Below are 18,664 nucleotides of genomic sequence, written 5' to 3'. Positions count from 1 at the left end.
GTAACATATATTTACACTCTTTGCCCATATGGGTATCACTTATTCAACTCTAATAAAAGGAGCTTTGATTGGCATTTTATTTCTGTTGACTATTTCATGTATTCTTTCAATCATTGTCAGGGCTGCTTTTTGGAATTTGTGTTCCTTTAGTTGGAAAAAGCTGTCTACTGTGAAATACATGTATTCTTCAATATCGTACATCTAATGAAGACATGGTATAGCTATCACTTATTCAAAAATACTCTATATTTGTAGATATATTAATGATTGTATAGTATTCTGATGAATGTATCATAATTTTTTTTCTCTGATAGATATTTTAGTAGTTGTAAGTTTGGAGGTGTTGCATACATGTTTGTGAATATCCATTATTATCACCTTAGATAAAATTTTCAAAATGGAGTTGTTAAAGGTTAATATTGTTTATTTTCATACCTGTTCCCAAAGTCATTCACCCAAAATATTGTATCGATTCAAATTCCACCTCGAAATGCAGGGAGATGTCTGTCTCTCACACCCTGGTTAACACCAAGTCTTATCAGACTTTTTCATGTTTACTGACCTGATAGGTAAAAATTGACCTTTTGTTGTTCCATTAGCATTTCTTTTGTTATTAGTGAGATGGACACCTTTTCAATTACCATATGTATTTTAAAATAATTCATTATGGGGACATGAATTGAGCATGTGCAGGATGCCAGGATGCACTAGACAGCCTTGGTTAATCCATGGTCCTTGCCCTGTTATTTTGGTGATTTCATTTGAATATTTTGTAGTTTGCCACCACAACTCCTGAAAAAAAGGAGCTGTGAAATGGACATTCACAAATACAGTTGCCCATTTTATTAAATATCTTACTTGTACTTATTAAGAAGTCCTAAAAGAATTGTAATTTGTTTTGAAGTTTACTTGCATAGTATTTGTTTTCTGGAGTTCACCTTGACTTCCCAGTTCTCACTGCACACACTTAAGATAACCTAGCATTTTCTTTCTGTGGAAATATTTATTCCTCTATGTTAATACACTAGGTTTTCTTCTAAACAACTTTTTCCCATTTGGTATTAATTATTAATATAGTAAATTTATTTTTAATTCCATTCCTCTCCTCCAAGATACTAAGAGTTCTTCCAGTAACTAGTAAAATTGGCAGTGAGTAAGGAAATTGATCTAAAGCCTGCTTAATATAGCGGAAAGAGCATGGGCTTTGGACTCAAGGAGATCTGAGTTTGAATCTTAACTTTCACACTTCCTAACATGATTGATGATCTCGAGAAAACCTCTCAACCTCTTTCCAAGCCTCAGTTTCCAAATTCATAAAATAGAGCTAATAATTCCTACTTTTTAGAGTAACCGAGGGTTAAATATAATGATTATCAAATATGTAGCATGGTTCTTGATCCATAAAATGTTTGTTTTAAAATTATATGCTCTAGCATCTAAATTATTTGATATCTAAGTATATTCTATAAACTAAGTATGGTGCTTGAAAACTTCTACTACTATAGGCATTCAGACTGTCTGAAGTATAAACCTTACCCCATTTACATTTCTCTAATATGCCCCTTACTTTCCCTGAGTCTCCATGCTCACCAGTAAGACAGACCCCTTGCTGAGAAACACAGAAATTCTTTAGATATCTGGTTGCACCTTAAAAGATTTTTTAAATGTAATAATATCCATATATTTGAATTCCAAGGTTAGTCATTTTTTTACCTTGTTTATATTCTCTAGAAAAGTTTTAAAATATTATTTCTTATAGTTATTAATCTTAAGATAACTGATTAAATCCAAGAGAAAAACTCTTCTTCCCATATCTATAACAAAACCCTATATATAGTTAAATGGGCTTCCCTTGGGAGCAGTTTAAAGGAATTTCACCTACATCTCTCATCAAAGGGACCACCATTATTAATTATTTTAATAATTAGTTTTTGTTTGCTTTAGTTTTTAGTGCTGAGTTGGAATTTGCTCAGCTTCAATGTAGCTTTTCTTGTACTTCCAACTTAGATGCCACCATTAAGGATTGAGAGGTCTAGGATGGAACAGGAGGCTCTTCATTTTGTAAGCAACCTTCATAAATCTGTGTGAGGGAAACCCACCTTCTGTTTCAACTATCTTTCAAAAAGAGGTTCCCCTTAACAGTAATTCATAGAAAGAAATAAAATCAATCAAAATCAATCTGGAAAGCCTAGAACTAGCTCGTTCTTGGTTGGATAAGTATGACAGAGAAGCAGAAGCAGCCTAGAAATGTTAATCCAGCACTGTGAATTGAGCCCCTTAGAAATACATTTAGTTAAAATATTTTACCAACATTTTTGTTTCTTTCCTCTAAAATTCAAACCAAATTGCAATAAATCTTGCATTTAGCAATTAGGAAGCAGTGGTCAAAAGCATGAGATGTAGACTCAGATCTGGAACCACACTTTGATTCTGCCGTTTACTGGTCATATGTCCTTAAACTACATAATAATCTCATTAAACCTTGGCTCTCGTCCCTTAAAATGGGGATAATACCCGTAGCAGAGGTTTTTATAAGGATGAGCAAGATACTTTACATAAAACAGTTAACCAAGTGCCTGGCATATAGTAAGTGCTCAAGAAATGAAAGCTGTCACTACTCCTCCTCTTCCTGCTGCTGCCACCAAGGGCTGTATTTGTCTGTGGCTTCCTTCAGAGGGATTGTAGATACAAGGATTCCTGTTTTGGTTGGGCCAGAGACTGTTTTATGTAATTTTTTATGGTCTATAGACCCTAAAATGCTCCTTATTTGAGGCTTGGTGACCAAGCAAATTAAAAATTACTTTACACAGTAACTTTCTGGTTTCATGTATAGACATAAGCTTTGAACCAATTTGTTTCAACACAGCCATTTGGAAATGTTAAAGCAGTAAGCAAATGATGTAAAACAGTGTTGTATCATAGCCCCACTTTTGTATATATTTAATGTAAAATAACTAAAATAATGATGACTACCATTAATACTAGACATTTAACATTTATAATTTAACTAATATCCTAATAACCCTTAATTATAGCTGAGATTCAGCAAATTTCATAACCCATGGTCAAACTGCTAATAAATGATAGAAAGCAGCAGCCAAACCAAATTTGTCCAACTCCAGAACTAATCAATCTCTCATAATTGTGAACTCAATACATATTCCCTGTTGAAATATAAAGAATATGCTAAAAGGCCACAGAAGATGGCATTTACCTTGGTGAATGTACAGTAGTATAAGATATTAGCCATCCAACACTAGACTTACATTAGTCATCGCGTTTCAAAACGATCAGAAGAGCAGTGATGGGCCAACAAAGAATAAATTCGCACTGGACTGTAATATAAAACAGAGGGCCAATTTATTAGTTTAGAAAGTGGTATCCCTTTCCAGTTTCTAAAATGTCTGTGTCTACAGTATAAGGTAAGGATTCAGGATGCCCAAGAAGATGAATTATTTATCAGGAGATGACTTAGCAAAAGAGGTAAATTATCTAGAGGACCATTTCATCCAGGTCATGGGCAGATGTGATGGGCTATTCCTGATGCATAGCAAAGACTGACTCTCTTGAGGACTAAATTATGAACCAAGTTTCAACATCCTTCTCTCCTGGACAGTGCTACATGCATTGGTATAAAGTTTGTAATATCTCTGAAAAAGGCTTTTCTGTAACTAGTGACCCCTTCTGTTGGTAGATTCTTTAGCTGTGTTAATTCCACTAATTTAGCTAGGGAACTATTACCAGAAAAGTGGCTATTACCAATGACATGCTAGACAGTTTGTCTCCTGCAACACATATTGATTTAACTAGTTTAACTTTGTGCAATCGTATTTTTCTGGTGTGAGTAGAAAGATGATCTGATAGTTCCTGCTGTATCATCAACTTAAGGAACCAATCTTGTTTTCAGACTGCTCTCCCAAATAAGCTTATTACCACTTATTCAATCCAAAAATTGTTGTATTTGGCAGATATCCGCCTATGTTCAAAAAGAGGGTAAATAACTCTAAGCAGCATGGTCATTTGTTCTTTCATACTTTTAAGTACGTGTTAAAACAAGTTTTTCCAAACTGAACCACCAGGTGGCAGTGCTACTCAAAGCCAGATGTTTGATAGTGGCCATGCTAAGGGTTTTTTAATAGTCAAATTTTCTCTAACAGCTTTCCTCACTTAAATCAAGAAGCAATTGATGGTTTTCCTCACACGTTTTTTAAATTACCCATTATTAAATAGTAACTTCTACACTCTGATCCTAACCCCTGAGAACTTTACCTCTTGTGCATATAAGCACTTTTCAAAAAAAACTTTAATGTACTGTGTAGGTAAAAACAAAATGAGATTACTTGGTTTCTGTAATAGAATGTTATCTCTGCCACCTGCACATGTGCAATCCACATGTTTGGCAACTAGAATAACAGCACTTCACAATTTTTCGAGGTAGTTCCATATGGACAGCCAGTCTCCTAGCTGAACCCTATCAAAGCATGGCCTAGATATGCAGAATAGCATGCTCTTACATTCCCTGCATGGCAAGATAGAGTACCAAAAAATTATGTCCTGGACCTCACTGGGCTAACATACTTCCCACTTTCCCCTGTGCAGAATATTGGGCTTTACTGTTACGTGTCTTCAGTTTTATAAGGGGTCAGTGTAATATCACTTAGGGCTATGAGTCTTCTATGACCACTATGTTGGAGACATAGAAAAGTTTGGGATCTGGGGAAAAAAATATTGGCTCCAAAATATAAGAAGAAAACTGCCAAATCAAATTTACCAAATATTTCTTTAAACAGCTCTAGGTAACTTGTTACAATTTGTGATTATGTATATATTTTGGTATTTGTTAGAGATCTGTCATCCCATTAGCAAAATGTAATCTCCAGTTTGGACAGGGAACATATCTTCTTTTTTTTTTTAATTAATTAATTTTATTTTTAGTTGCATTGGGTCTTCGTTGCACACAGGCTTTCTCTAGTTGCGGCGAGCAAGGGCTACTCTTCGTTGCGGTGTGCAGGCTTCTCACTGTGGTGGCTTCTCTCGTTGCAGAGCATGGGCTCTAGGTACGTGGGCTTCAGTAGTTGTGGCACGCGGGTTCAGTAGTTGTGGCTCGCGAGCTTCAGAGCGCAGGCTCAGTATTTGTGGCCCACAGGCTTAGTTGTTCCGTGGCATGTGGGATCTTCCCCGACCAGGGCTCAAACCCGTGTCCTGGACAAGGAACATATCTTCTTATTCTCCCTCATGTACCCAGTGCTTAGCAATTAGTAGTGCTTAGTAAATACTGGTTAAATAGATGGATCTCCAACTCTGAGATAAATTACTCTAATAAAGGATCAACTAATTCATGCATATTTCATTTTCTAGATGTTTTCCCCAGTGACCTCTGTTTTGCACTTCATTCAGAGAAGTGGATGTTCAGAAGTAAAAAAGTCAAAAGAAAATGGAAATTGAAAAACTATATGTGTAGAACCAATAGGGGTAGAAAAAAAGGCTAAGTAGGAATTTAGATATGTGAAATGTATGTACTTTTGCAATAGTATAGACTCATAAGTACCAACTTCTTAAGAAAAATATGCTGATTGTAAGAAATAACATTTTCACAGTGTTTTTGTATTTGTTTGCTTACTTTAGGAATAGTTGTTTCTTATTCAATAACCTAGGGCCATTTTGTGGTTAGTATCATCTCAAAGGAGGCCAATTGAGCAGTTATTATTCAAAATCAGAAATATTATTAAAGCAACATTTTAATTGTATATTGTTATCCAATTAATAGCATGTGTTTCATGTTTCAGTCAGTGGAACCTAGTGAAGTGAAGCATGCAGCTGCAACATCAGGACCAGCATCAGTAGTGGCTGACCCACCGAGTAATGAAAAAGAAATAGACCCTAGCAGCATCCCCACTGCTATCAAGTACCAAGATGACAATTCTCTGGCCCATCCAAATGTAAGATCCTTAAACCTTAAGAATGTCAGTTTAAGTCTAGTTGACTGAAGTTAATTCAAACTGTTGTCCTTTTGGGCTGGTGACAAGAAGACCACTGGAGGAAATGGATCCATATGTTCCTATTTGCTAAAAATAGGCAGCTCACCCCCAGCCTTTAGAGCTGTTACATGTATTTCAAGTTGGTTTGGACCAACTCATGTTACCTGACTTCTAGGAGATTCTTTCTATGGGAAAGAAAAATGGGCAAAAAGAAGTTTTGTTTTATTTTTATTCTGGCACTAAAAGATCTAATTCTGGCTCTGCTCCAGTTGGCTCATGGACTGTGAGCATGTCATTAACACCACGTCGTGCTGTCTTCTGTGAATTAGTGTCATACCACTGTGTCTTCAGAAAGATTGTAGGAAATAAACTTTACAAAATGAAATGTAAAATTGCTAACCAATGATTTTGATGTTAGTCCTTTTACTCTAAAACTTTCTGAGCATTATTCCAAATAGATGATCTTCAGTTAAGAGGTCATCAAGATTTAAATAGTATCCAAATCTTGTGCTGAAGGATGTATTCTATACAAGTGATTTATAAGGTCAAATCTAAGTTATTGGCAGACAATAACATTTTTTCTTCTTTTTTCTTTTTTTATTTCAGTTATTTATTGAGAAAGCTGATGCTGAAGAAAAGTGGTTCAAGAGATTAATTGCTCTCCGACAGGAAAGGCTAATGGGCAGTCCTGTGGCCTAAAGTTATGTTCATCTGGTTGAATTAACAGTAACATTGGAAATTTAGGTTTTTAAATCCCAGTATTAACTCTTAAAAATAATGTAGCTTATTATATAAAAAGGTAACCTCATTTCATTCTTTTCTCATGTAGGCTTGAATATTTGTTGAGTTGAACTTAATCAAACATCGTGAATATTAAAACTAGTGTAAAGTTTAAGAACGCATGAAAATGTCATACTGATAATAAAGCTAATCCTGAACATATTGGTATTAAGGCAAATGGTACACAGTAGTGTTTCTGAGTACAATTTGAAAAATATCAAGTTGCCATTTAAAGACACAATTTTGACTAGTCATGCATATAAAAGAGTCGAAGTATATGCTATAAATATGAGATTTTATCTTCCACGTATTATAAAACCATATTTGAATCTTTTATTTCACCTTATTGAAAAATTTTAGGCACAACAAAAAGCACTGTAAGCAACTTAAGCAGCGTGAGCCGTGTTACTCTTAGAGCAGTAATACATTTAGTAAAAAACTACCTGAAAATTCAGTAAACTGATGGTTTATTTGCTTAGAGACCAGCTTTTACTAGGTGATCCTTTGAAACATGTTAGCAGGTCCCAGCTCATTCTTTCAAAAATTACATGTTCACGCTAGACCTAAGCAGTTGGCCAAATACTCATGATGGGGAACTGTTTCTGAGAAAACTGGTAAGAGCTCTCACTTCAGTGTTACTTAACCCTGCAGAGGAAGCCAGCTAATTGTAGTTTTGGTAAGGCTATCTGTCATCGTAGAATACCTTTCTCTGGTAGCTGAATGAAAATCAACTATGCATTCCATACTGAACAGGCCAGAGATAAGGACTTTTAGGCCTGCCTTACAAACTGCCTTCAACAGCTGACATGAGTTATTTCCCTTTTCTATTTTGTTCTGCTCGAATTTGTATCTATGAAGACTGTAGCCCAGAACACAAGATAAGCATGAAAAGTTCTTGGGCTAAGATTACCAATATATAGGACATTTTGATGCCATCTTTTTATATTTCTGAAACTACTAAAGTTGTAATCCCTGTTAAAAATGAAAAATATAAAGAACGTAAAATCAGTTGCAAAAGGGATGAAAAATAGACTGATGACCAAATACTTGTTTTTATACAAACATGTTTTCATATTCTAAATATATGCTAGTGGGTTTCTTTTCCTTAGCTATAAGTGGAAGTGCCCAGTATGAACTCAGGTGTGTGTGGTTTTTAACATACACAAATTTTTAGTGATTTTTAAAAGGGATTACTGGTACTGAATAATTTTATATTTCCTTTATTACATAACTTATAAATAGTAAAAGGACTATCACCCTTTGGGGAATTATATTTTAGTGGTCTAGGCAAGAATATGGGTTGTCATTTGGGCCACTAGTGATTCTCCAGAGAAGCTAGACTAGGCATTTTTTCTCAGTATGCTTGATGTTCCTCATTTATAACATAGTGAAAATATTATGATCCACTTTAATTATATTTCACACCAGAGTTCCTCTTTGGCAAGTAGCCCAAATACAGATGCTTGGACTGCAATAGATTTATATTTTAAAGCTAAATTTCTCATAGAGATAGAGAATCAAGTTATTTTTTTAATCAACTAAACTTTAGTCCCTGCTAAACTCAATGACTATTCCCCTTCTTCCTGATTTCCAATGTGATTCATTTTAATATATTACTTAACTTTGTTTACCTGCATCCTGTTGAAGACTACAATATTGCCACATAAGCCAAATCAAATTTAATGAGAAAGACTTCATAGACCACTATCAAACATATCACCAAACTCAAGGTAGGCGATCCATGTGGGCCTTCTTTAATATCCTAATATAATGACTCTATAAAACAGAACAGTCCCTTTCATGTCAGTTGACTAGTGGCAACAGTTTGGACTTACATGAGACCTCAGAGTGTTTTTTGAAACATTGACTTCACACAAAATGATGAGTACTAATAATACAAGTTTTCATTTCTGAACAAGTGCATTTTCAGGGAAAATGGAATAAGGACTTTTTTTTTCTGGCACTCCCTAATTACGAGGAGGCAGATACCTAGGAATATGAGCACAGAACACTCTGAGTCTTTCACCTACTTCACTTCAGCATCTCAGCAGGTTAAATGAGGATACTATTTTGATTTTTCAGTATTTTTGATTTTCAGGCATTTTTCATGCCTATTTTGATTTTTCAGTAAAATAACACAAAAGAAAGCCCGTGGTAGAAAAAGTGTACTGTTTATGCCAAGGGAACATTTTGGCATGGTAGCCCATCTTAACGGAAATATGGAACAAATAGTTGCACGGGTAATTATTTGAAAAACTACACTCCAACTTCAGTGTACTCCTTATGTATGTGTTTGAACTGCCATGGCCAATAGACCCCAGCTTTGTCCCCAGATTTCTCTGATGTCGCTCCCTGCCAAGACCACAAGAAGCCCTGATTGCTCTTCAGTTAGTGACCTACTATCTGCTTACTGGGGGATCTCAGGGCTTCTTCCATCAGATTTACCCACTTACTCATTAACGTCTTTTTGACTACCTAGTTTGTGCTAGGCAGAGTAAGGGCAGTTGGGTATACATGGGTGAATCCAGTGGGGATCCTGCCCTCAAGAGGCTTAGTTATGAAGCCCAGACATGTATATGACATAAGACATATAATACTTAGTGGCAGAGGAGAGGACATGGTTGCAAAAAAGAGAGAGATTACTGCAAGCTAGAAAATTAAGGAAGCCTTTGGAGCCACAGGAACTCACAGCTATCCACTTCCACCTTCCTGGTAGCTGCTGTAGGGGTCTGGGAACTGTTGCACTTCCAACCCAAGGAAGAGTCCCTCTTGTGAAAGACCCAAGTGGCCCTGCCCTCTCGATCCTATTAAAATCCAAGCAAAATTTTAGGTTCCTGGTCGCCCTCTGGCTTTCTCTGATCATTTCTTCCTTTTGGTGGAGAATCAGCTGAATAAGCTGATTTGGCCACTATCACCAGTCTTGTACCACCACCACTTGTCAGCCAAGATGACTTGAGTGAGACATGTAATGGTAGCTGAAGGAGACTTCCAGTACTTCTAAGAAAGAATTACATCTGCCAGTAAGGCTTGCACAGCAGTGGGGACAACGGCGTGTTCCCTAATCCTCTGTTTTTCCATTGTGTGCTATTACAGAAAGCATTGTTTTGGAATGAAAAGATATAGTTCATTTCCTTGTGGTTAGGTCTGTCTCCAAATTTTCCTTTGATTTGGGTATCAAGTGAAAATCTTGGTATCAAGTGAGTAACTAAGGTAGTAACAAAAGCTAGAAATGAAACAAGACACGGGACATTTTTGGTCACTAAACTATGGATGAATTGATCTGGAATTCTTACACCCATATTACTCCTTCCTTCCCCCCCTTTTCCTACCCCCAAATTCCTCATGAGCATGACGGAAGAGGCCTTGAACCAGCTCCTGGCCATTACTCAGTGGATACAGTGCTTGAATTATTCAGAAAATGTTTAAATGCCATCCTTTAAATGTAAGCCCTGCTTATTACTCTTTGGAACTCCTTTATGGAATAATGGAAAAGCGGGTCATCTTGATAAGAAAATACCTGAGTCTTTACAGAAGAACAAGGATAAAAACGGAGGTAAGAAAGAACTCTTTGTGACTTCTCTAATCATCTTCACCTTTTTTCATAGAGATGGATGTTGATCAGTATATTCTATTTGGTGGGTTCTTTCCCAAATCAAAGAAAATGCTCTGTCGTCATGTATTTCCAAGTCATTTTTGCTATTATTGTATCCCCAGAATCTAGCCCATGCCTGACACAAGAAGTCTCTCAATAAATATTTGTCAATGAAGGAAAAATGAATTTGCTCATCTTAAATGGGCAGTCTGTTTAGCAGTATGGCTATTTAAAATACTCAAGCTATTTGGAGCCAGTGCAAAAACAAATAGGTGTCTAGGTATGTACCCAAAAGAATTGAAAGCATGGTCTTAAAGAGGTATTTGTACACCCATGTTCATAGCAGCATTATTCATAATAGCCAAAACAGGGAAGCAACTCAAGTGTCCATGGATGGATGAAGTAAAATGCAATGTGTGTGTGTATATATATATATGTGTGTGTATATATATATATATATACACATATATATATATACACACACAATGGAATATTACTCCGCCTTAAAGAGGAAGGAACATGTATGAACCTTGAGGACATTATGCAAAGTGAAATAATCCAGTCACAAAAAGACAGATGCTATATGATTTACCTAGAAGAGGTACTTAGAGTAATTAAAATCATAAAGGGGAAAAGTATAAAGGTGGTTGCCAGGGCCTGGGGTGAGGAGAAATGGGTTTATTGTTTAATGGGAATAGAGTTTCAGTTTTATAAGATGAAAAGAGTTATGGGGATGGATGGTGGTGATGGTTGTACAACGGCATGACTATGTTTAATACCACTGAACTGTACACCTAAAAATGGTTGAGGTGGTAACTGTGTATATTTTACCACAATTTAAAAATCTATTTAAAAAATACTAAATAAAAAAATAGATGAGTTTTGTGACCAGATTAGTTTGGTTTCTGTGATTTGTGTCTCCACATGTCTCTGAGCTGACAAAGGCCTTTGGAATTCCTGGGGAATATAGAGTACACCGGTCTTCTCTATTACATTAGCGACTAACAACAGTGGGGCTAGAGTTTAAGCAAGGATCTTACTAGTCTTCACTTGCCTAGACTTTCTTTCTGGGCCAATTTTTATATTATATAAATAATATTTTAAATGATGTAGATGTGGTCATTCAAGGTCCACCCACTGGCTCCTGTGACTGCTCTCCTTGCAAATGATAGGTCAGTTTTAAAGAAGTAAAGTCTACCAATGTAGTAAGACAACACTTTTAACTCAACAATGTACCATTTTATTTTTAGGTCTTGAGAAGGAATGGCAAAATGATCCTGCTGCAGTGCTAGGAGAGAATGATGAACTGAACTGACCCTCTCTTCTTCACATCTTGTAACATGGTACTCAGGCTTAAATCCCAGTGTACAAAACCTAGTATAGTGCAGGCTCCCTTCATAATCTTTTAAAAGATGAACTGCTAAAATCCCATGTCTTGAATAAAATCTGTAACTACAGTTTATCTACCTGTTCATGTTCCATGAAAATATCACAAGCTCAAAATGGAATTGAAAACAAACAATTGAGAAATAAATAAATGTTTACCACATACCAGCACAATGGTTTGAATGCCTATATCAAAGATTGGGTAGACTTTTTAAACAAATTCTGTAACTGGATTATTTATATAGCCCCATTGTAGCTTTTCTTCTTCCTCTTTCTGCCATAGCAAATCTAAATGACCTGGAGAAGATAACTCATAAGATAACTCATTTATTAATAGTTTGAAAAAATACTTTTTTCAGAACGCTTTGTATTTGAATCAGCCGCAGTGTTACTACATGCAGGGAAAATGAGGAGTCATCCAAAATTATAATCTCCCATAAATATACTTTCTCCATGTTTGAAATAGTTCATTTCAAAAAAATTTTATACCTACCATAGAGCATAATTAGCAGCCCAGTCCCTGTGTTATGTAATAGCTGTTCCATCTAAAACACTTAAACTTTCAGGAAGTAAACCATTTTCACATTAACATTTGTTCCCCTACGAGCACACTTGTGTTTCCAAGGTCATGTGGGCCGTTTTCAGCAAAGGTGCTCAGAGACTTTTAACTCACTTTTTTTACAATTAATAAGAGAAAGTGACAAGTGACTGGTAAATAGGTTAGTATTCGACACAGTCTAGAAAATATCAGAGACTCAGTTTCCATTTGGGATTCTTAATTTGAAGTTCCAATTTCTAAATATGTTTATCTTGCTATACTAACTGCAATATAATTCCCAAAAGGCATTGTTCAATTAATTTCTAAATCCCTTTGAAAGGCATTTACACAGACCTTAGAGAGCTTTGAAAGGGTTACAAAACTCATCAAAGAGTTCTTATTTTTTGAAAAACCTATTTTAGAATTTACCACAATCGATGACAAAAGTCTCTGTCTTTTCACTAACAGAGACAGCATAGATTTGAAATGTATTTTTGCTTTGGGAGTTTAAAAAATAATATAATGTTTAAATGTCGATGGGGGATTTGAATATTGGATTCTAGTTCAAATGTGAAATTTGTAAGTTAAATATCAATGGCCACCATTTTACTAAACTAATTCTCTTTCTGATAAGTACTTCAAAACTTTCTCAATATTCATTTATATATTTTTTTCTATAAATTATATAATTTATGCCAGCTAGCAAATGGCCACATATAATTTATTAAATTTGCTCATTTGCTAGAAAAAGTGTACACAAAATGAGAGTTATGTCAAGAATTAAGCTTTTTCTTAAGTGATATCGTTCACATTTTGTGATTTGGGTTTTTTTGGTTTTTTTTTTCTCATTGAAAAATACTAACAAAACACAAAAAGGAAGGTCATCCATGTGGAACGAGTTTTTGAATGTAAACATTATCTGTCCTTCTTAGTCGGCTGCTGCGTTGTCTGTCGCCTCTGGTGACCATTATTAACAGTCCTCCCAGCCTTTCCCTCTGCTTGAACAAATATGGCTCTGTTGAGATATTGACACATGGGCTCTCTTTTCAGACCATGAAAACAGATTTGTCTCCAGTTAATTTTTTTCCCGGATCATATTCCTTAGATAACTTTCCTGAGCAGTACATCTATATGCCTCATTGTTTTTAATGGCTGCGTAGATCCCTAAAAGTGGAATCGCTAGGACATAGGGTATGTACCTTTCACATTTTAACTAGTAAATAACAGCAACAATAAGTTAACTTTCAAATTGGATGATTTCATGCAAATTAAGATTATCTTCAAATCACTCAAGAACTAAAAAGTCATTTTATAATGAGAGGACATTATATATAGCTAGTTCTCGCCATCATCCATCAGAATCATTCTTCAGTATTTTGTTCTCTGCAGTGTCCCAGGAGGCTGACCTTTACAGACTATATCACCCAGTTTCCCTTGCCCTCTGGCTTCTGGTTGGGTTCGGCCAGTAGTAGGCACTAGCAGGAAATCACAGGAAGGAGGAGAGAGAATTGGGTCTCTGTACCCCTGCTGTTTCAGTTGTGGTTGCTTTCCTAAGTGTGGCTAGCCCCTCTCTCAAGGATACAGTTCCCACCATGTTATAGTAACAGCTCCCTCCTCCTGCCTTCTGACCTGGAGGCTGGGGCAGTTTGCGGTAGCTGTTAGTCCCTGATTGGCTTCCTTAACCCTGCTCACATCTCTGTATATATTGCCTTCGTTAAACTCTTTTGAGTATGTCATTTGTTTCCTGCTGGGACCAAAGCAGATAAAATTATCTGCAAGGGCAGTGTATCAATTAGGATTAATTATAGCAATTAGTTTTAGCTTCATAAACAATAACAGTAACAACAAACAGTGGCTTAAGTAAGAAAAACGTTTATTTCTCTCTCAAATGAAAGACATTTAAAGGCAGGTGTGGTGGCTTCACATGTGAGGAACCCTGGCTCTTGCTCTAACATCCTCATTATGTAGGTGGCTTCCACCATGTGATTCAGTCCGGCTCTAGCCATCGTACTCACATCCCACTGCCCACATTCTGGGCAGTGTGAAGGATGTACTTACTCCTTTCCTCTTAAGAAGACTCAGAAGTTAAAGGAAACTTGGAAGTTTGTATGTCATCCCTTAGAACTTAGTCACCTGACTACTCTCCTGTTGCAAGAGAGATTAGGAAATGTATTTCAGCTTGTCAGAGCAGAAAATAGCCTGATAATTATGAATCTTCCTATTTCCTTTAAAAATATAGAAGATCCTAAAGAAACCTGGCTACACAGCACATCTGCCCATTCAAATTTTTGCTAATTCAGAAAATAGTTCCATCAAATGCTGCTGGGTGGCATACTCCCGTTTCCAGCTCTCCAAAGGCCGCTTGACAAGCATCCTTTTCATGAAGTTACAGTAAGCTGTGACAGCAGTAGCTTTATGTACAAACATTTTAAACATGAAGTGAGTGAGTGGCATTTCAACCCTGAGAATTCCTAATCACCATTGCTCCTCAGTTCTTTATCCCAGGCCAGTACTCATCGGCTAAGAGTAGTTCTCGGAGCCTGAATGTATCCCATTTAGAGAGGTCTGGCTTGAATGTTTCAGCTTGACTCCGTGTCAAAATGGTATGATGTCTTGAGGTGAGGGCCCAGGGGAAAGGAGGCACCAAATCATCCGTTTAACTCATGTGCCTAATCACCTCCTTTTCCATTTAAGTAGTTTCCATGTCTATTCACCTTCTTCTCCTTGAAGGGAAAGAAAGAACCTTTCATTCATCTTATATTGTAAGCACATGGAAAATGCTCAATTCAATTCTCATTCTACATTTACCAGCCAACCTTTGATCAATGATTTCTGTCTCCACTAGCAGGATCTTCCTGTCAACAAATATTTTAACTTACTAAAAAATTGAATTAACCAGGTGTGTGATCTCATGTGAGTGAAGCAATAAATATGAATTTTTTCAGCCTGCTCTCACTCCCAAAAAGCCAAGCAAAACCATCTAAGGTAAACGAGAGGCATGGTCTGATTCTCTCTGTCTTAGGAAGAAAGGTTGAAAAGGAGGCTCCCAGTGCTTCAACTCTTCCCCAGCCAATATATCAAAGTCGTAGATCAGCTAGAAATTAGGGGCAGGAGTCCCAACTAGTAATAGAGGTGCATTTGCCTGGAGCGTGCCTTTGCTTATATTTCTGGCAACCAGGTGAGCCGTCTGGAAGGGGCAGGGAGATAGATGAGAACCTCAACTCTAACATGTAAGCCACAGGTAACAATATGTAGTTAAGTATTTATTACCCACTGTGATGGCTTTAAAACATGTCTGCAAATTCTTTGACACTTCTCCCGTTGAGGGGGCGGGGAGGGGTCTATATCCCCTTCCTTGAATCTGGGTCAATCTTGGTGACTTGCTTTTAACCAACAGAACACACCAGAAGTGACACAGCATAACTTCCAAGACTAGTTCAGGAAAGGCTTATGCCTAATTCTCTTGGGATACTCACCCCAGAACCCTGAGCTGTCATACAAGATGCCAATTACTCAAGGGCTGCCGTGTTGTGAGAAAACCCAGGCAATATGGAGAGTCTGCATGTTGATGTCCTGGCTGACAGTTCCAGCTGAGGTTCCAGCCAACAACCAGCATGTGAGTGCAGACTCCTGCAGCCACAGTCCCCCTAGCTGAGGCCCTTCAGATAAGCCATCTTCATTTCCCAGTCTAAATTCCTTACCCACAGCATCTATGAATGTGATAAAATGGCACCTCCATACCACAAAGTTTTGAGGTGGTTTGTTAACACCGCAAGAGTAACCAACCCTATTGAGTCACTGAAAACCTGGTTGAACCACATACTGATAAACACTGATGTTTATATGGAGGTCTGCTGAAAGCTGGGTGATTGCCACTGTTAGCAGAGACTGCATGGCATGGTGGTATGAAATGAGCTATAGAGTTAAACCTAAGCCTAAACCCCCTAAGCCTCTGTTCCACGATCTAGTAAACAGGAATAGTAATTCCTATCTTGCAGAGTTTGTATGTGGATTAGAGCTGATGTGTGTACAACACTCAAAAAGTACAGTGCCTAGCAAAGAACCAGAATCAATTAAACAAATAGTTAAGAATAGCAGTGCTGTAATTTTCTGATTTTATATTCCCTACCATTTCACTTGGATTGAAGCTTTATGCTCTTGTGAATGATCTTATTTCATAAAGCTCAGTTGGACAGACAGATCTATAAGAGTATTTGGGTTAAATGATAAATATAATTAGAAAATGAGAGTACCATGTAAAAACAAATACTGAGTTATTTAGTGCCTTTAGCTAGAAATCGGCTTGTCCTACAAGCTGACTGCCATGAGTAAGACTGAATAAGCCATAATCATCAAAATGACTGAGAATTAAGAAAGAAAATTAATTCGCAAAGGTAATCGCTATAGATCTCATTAGTTCAGGAATAACCTACCTTAGGACTTTAATTAAAAATAGTATTTATTCCAGATAAATGAGTGCTGGCAGGTTTCTGCAGAATCCATAATCTTGGTTATGCTAAATCTTCTTATATGAAGGCAGACATCATTAATCTCATTTGAGATGCCCTCCTGTCTGACAGCCCTTACAGCACTGGGGCTATTTCTTGCAGCAGCCTTTTTATCTTCACAAAAGAGTTATAACTCATGCAGATACCTAATGTAAAAAGGTCTAGGCAATTAGAGATCTACACTGGCATTTTCTCATGTTAGAAAGCTTCTCATAATGAGTTTGTTCTCAAATGGAGGCCAATATCTCAACACTACCATTAAATTAATGGTGGTTATTTTATTATTTTATTTATTTATTTATTTATTCCTTCCATTCTTTGTTCCAGAGAAGCATCAGGTATTTTATAATAATTCAAAGACTATGAGCAGATAAAAGAGAAATCCTAACAAGTCAGTGAAAAAACTAGGGCCAGGGAGAGAATGAGAGTAGAAAAGGCAGGAAGAAATTAGAAGGAATGAGGTTAATACCCTAAACACATGCTGTAAAGTTCTGTAAAATTATATAACTTTCAAGCTTGCCAGCTGATTGTTGGCTTATATTCCAAGTTTTATATAATGATTAATTCTGAAAAATATGTTCCCTGCCTATTCTGATTATTTCTGTACAAGTTACTAATGGATGCATGCACTGGGTTGAATAGCATCCCCCCAGAATTCATGTCCACCTGCAACCTGTGAATATGACCTTATTTGGAAATAGGGTCCTTGCAGATGTAATCAAGTTAAGATGAGGTCATACTGGATCAGGGTGGGCCCTAAATCCAGTGACTGGCATCCTTATAAGGAGAGGGAAATTTGGATTCAGAAACACACAGGGGAGCAGGCCACTTGATGATGGGGGCAGAGACTGGAGAGATATGGGGACAAGCCAAGGAGTGAGGCAAGGAAAGAATTCTTCCCCAGAGACTTCAGAGCCAGCACGGCCCTGCCGACAGCTTGACTTCTAACCTCCAGAACTGTGAGAGAGTAAATTGCTGTTAAGCCACCCACCCAGATACTCTGTTATGACAGCTCCAAGAAACTAATACAACCCTTAAACATTTTTCTTTCTAAGAACCCGGAGTACATGCCCAGTATGGAAATAAGGATTCGAAGGGAGAAAAATTAAGTAAAGGAAATAAAATTCCAAAAATGTTGCCTAGTAAGCTTTTTGTTTAAAATGTATAGCTCTCCTATACATTCTGGCTAGTGACAAAACAAGTAGCAAGTAAACAAGTAACAAATATTAAGAAGGGGGAAAAAGCTCTTGGAAGCATCCAATCACATTTAGTTTAACAGATTGCTTTTATATGGATAAATGGGCTTTTGATACTTTATTGCATACACTATGAAAGTCTGATTTTTCCCAAAGCTATACAGGGACCGCTGACCCACTCTCTGGCACAGAGGAGACTAGCTGTTTCATTTACCTCCAATTGAGGGAGGGCCTAACCTAGAGCTAGAGTCAAAAACCACAAGTACTTCAACTTACAAAACTGGGATGCAAGCATTTTAGAGCACAGGCAAGATTATCTCAGGTCTACTTTAAGACAACAGAATTAGAAAGGTAATATAATACCCCAAACTGATAAACTTGTGCTAAATGTTTGCACACCAGATGAAAAACATTAGTTTGTAATCTAAATATCCTGCAGAAATGAAACTACAGCTTTATGGTGCCAGTATTTTAAGATATGGACAGCCAGTGATGTGGCAACTGGCATCCACTCACGAAGGCCTTCAGCTGGGAGTCGGGGCACTTCTCAGCTCTCACAACACAGGCATTGCTGTCAGCGCAGCTTTGAGCTATGCTCAGAAGGCAGTACGTGGATGCTACTGGGCTCAAGTATCCTTTCCTACCATGACAACTCAAGCTCACAGTAACTAGATCACAGACTCAAA

At 37.0% G+C, this 18,664-nt stretch overlaps 1 protein-coding gene across 2 annotated transcripts in view; it reads left to right on the top strand.

Moving 5' to 3' along the window:
* RSRC1 (arginine and serine rich coiled-coil 1) overlaps nt 1–7,240 on the top strand; it is a 452,043-nt gene extending 444,803 nt beyond the window's left edge. For both annotated transcript variants that reach the window (XM_029214049.1, XM_029214050.1), the window contains exons 9-10: nt 5,787–5,939; nt 6,585–7,240. In XM_029214049.1, coding sequence (XP_029069882.1) covers nt 5,787–5,939; nt 6,585–6,677 — 246 coding nt within the window. In that variant the 3' untranslated portion in view covers nt 6,678–7,240. The remainder of the gene's footprint in view (nt 1–5,786; nt 5,940–6,584) is intronic.
* Nucleotides 7,241–18,664: the final 11,424 nt, after the last annotated feature.

The sequence above is a fragment of the Monodon monoceros genome, unplaced genomic scaffold (assembly GCF_005190385.1).
Source record: "Monodon monoceros isolate NGI ecotype Baffin Bay Population unplaced genomic scaffold, NGI_Narwhal_1 Super_Scaffold_11, whole genome shotgun sequence".
NCBI classification, from domain to species: domain Eukaryota; kingdom Metazoa; phylum Chordata; class Mammalia; order Artiodactyla; family Monodontidae; genus Monodon; species Monodon monoceros.
This window is presented reverse-complemented; position numbering and strand designations above follow the sequence as displayed.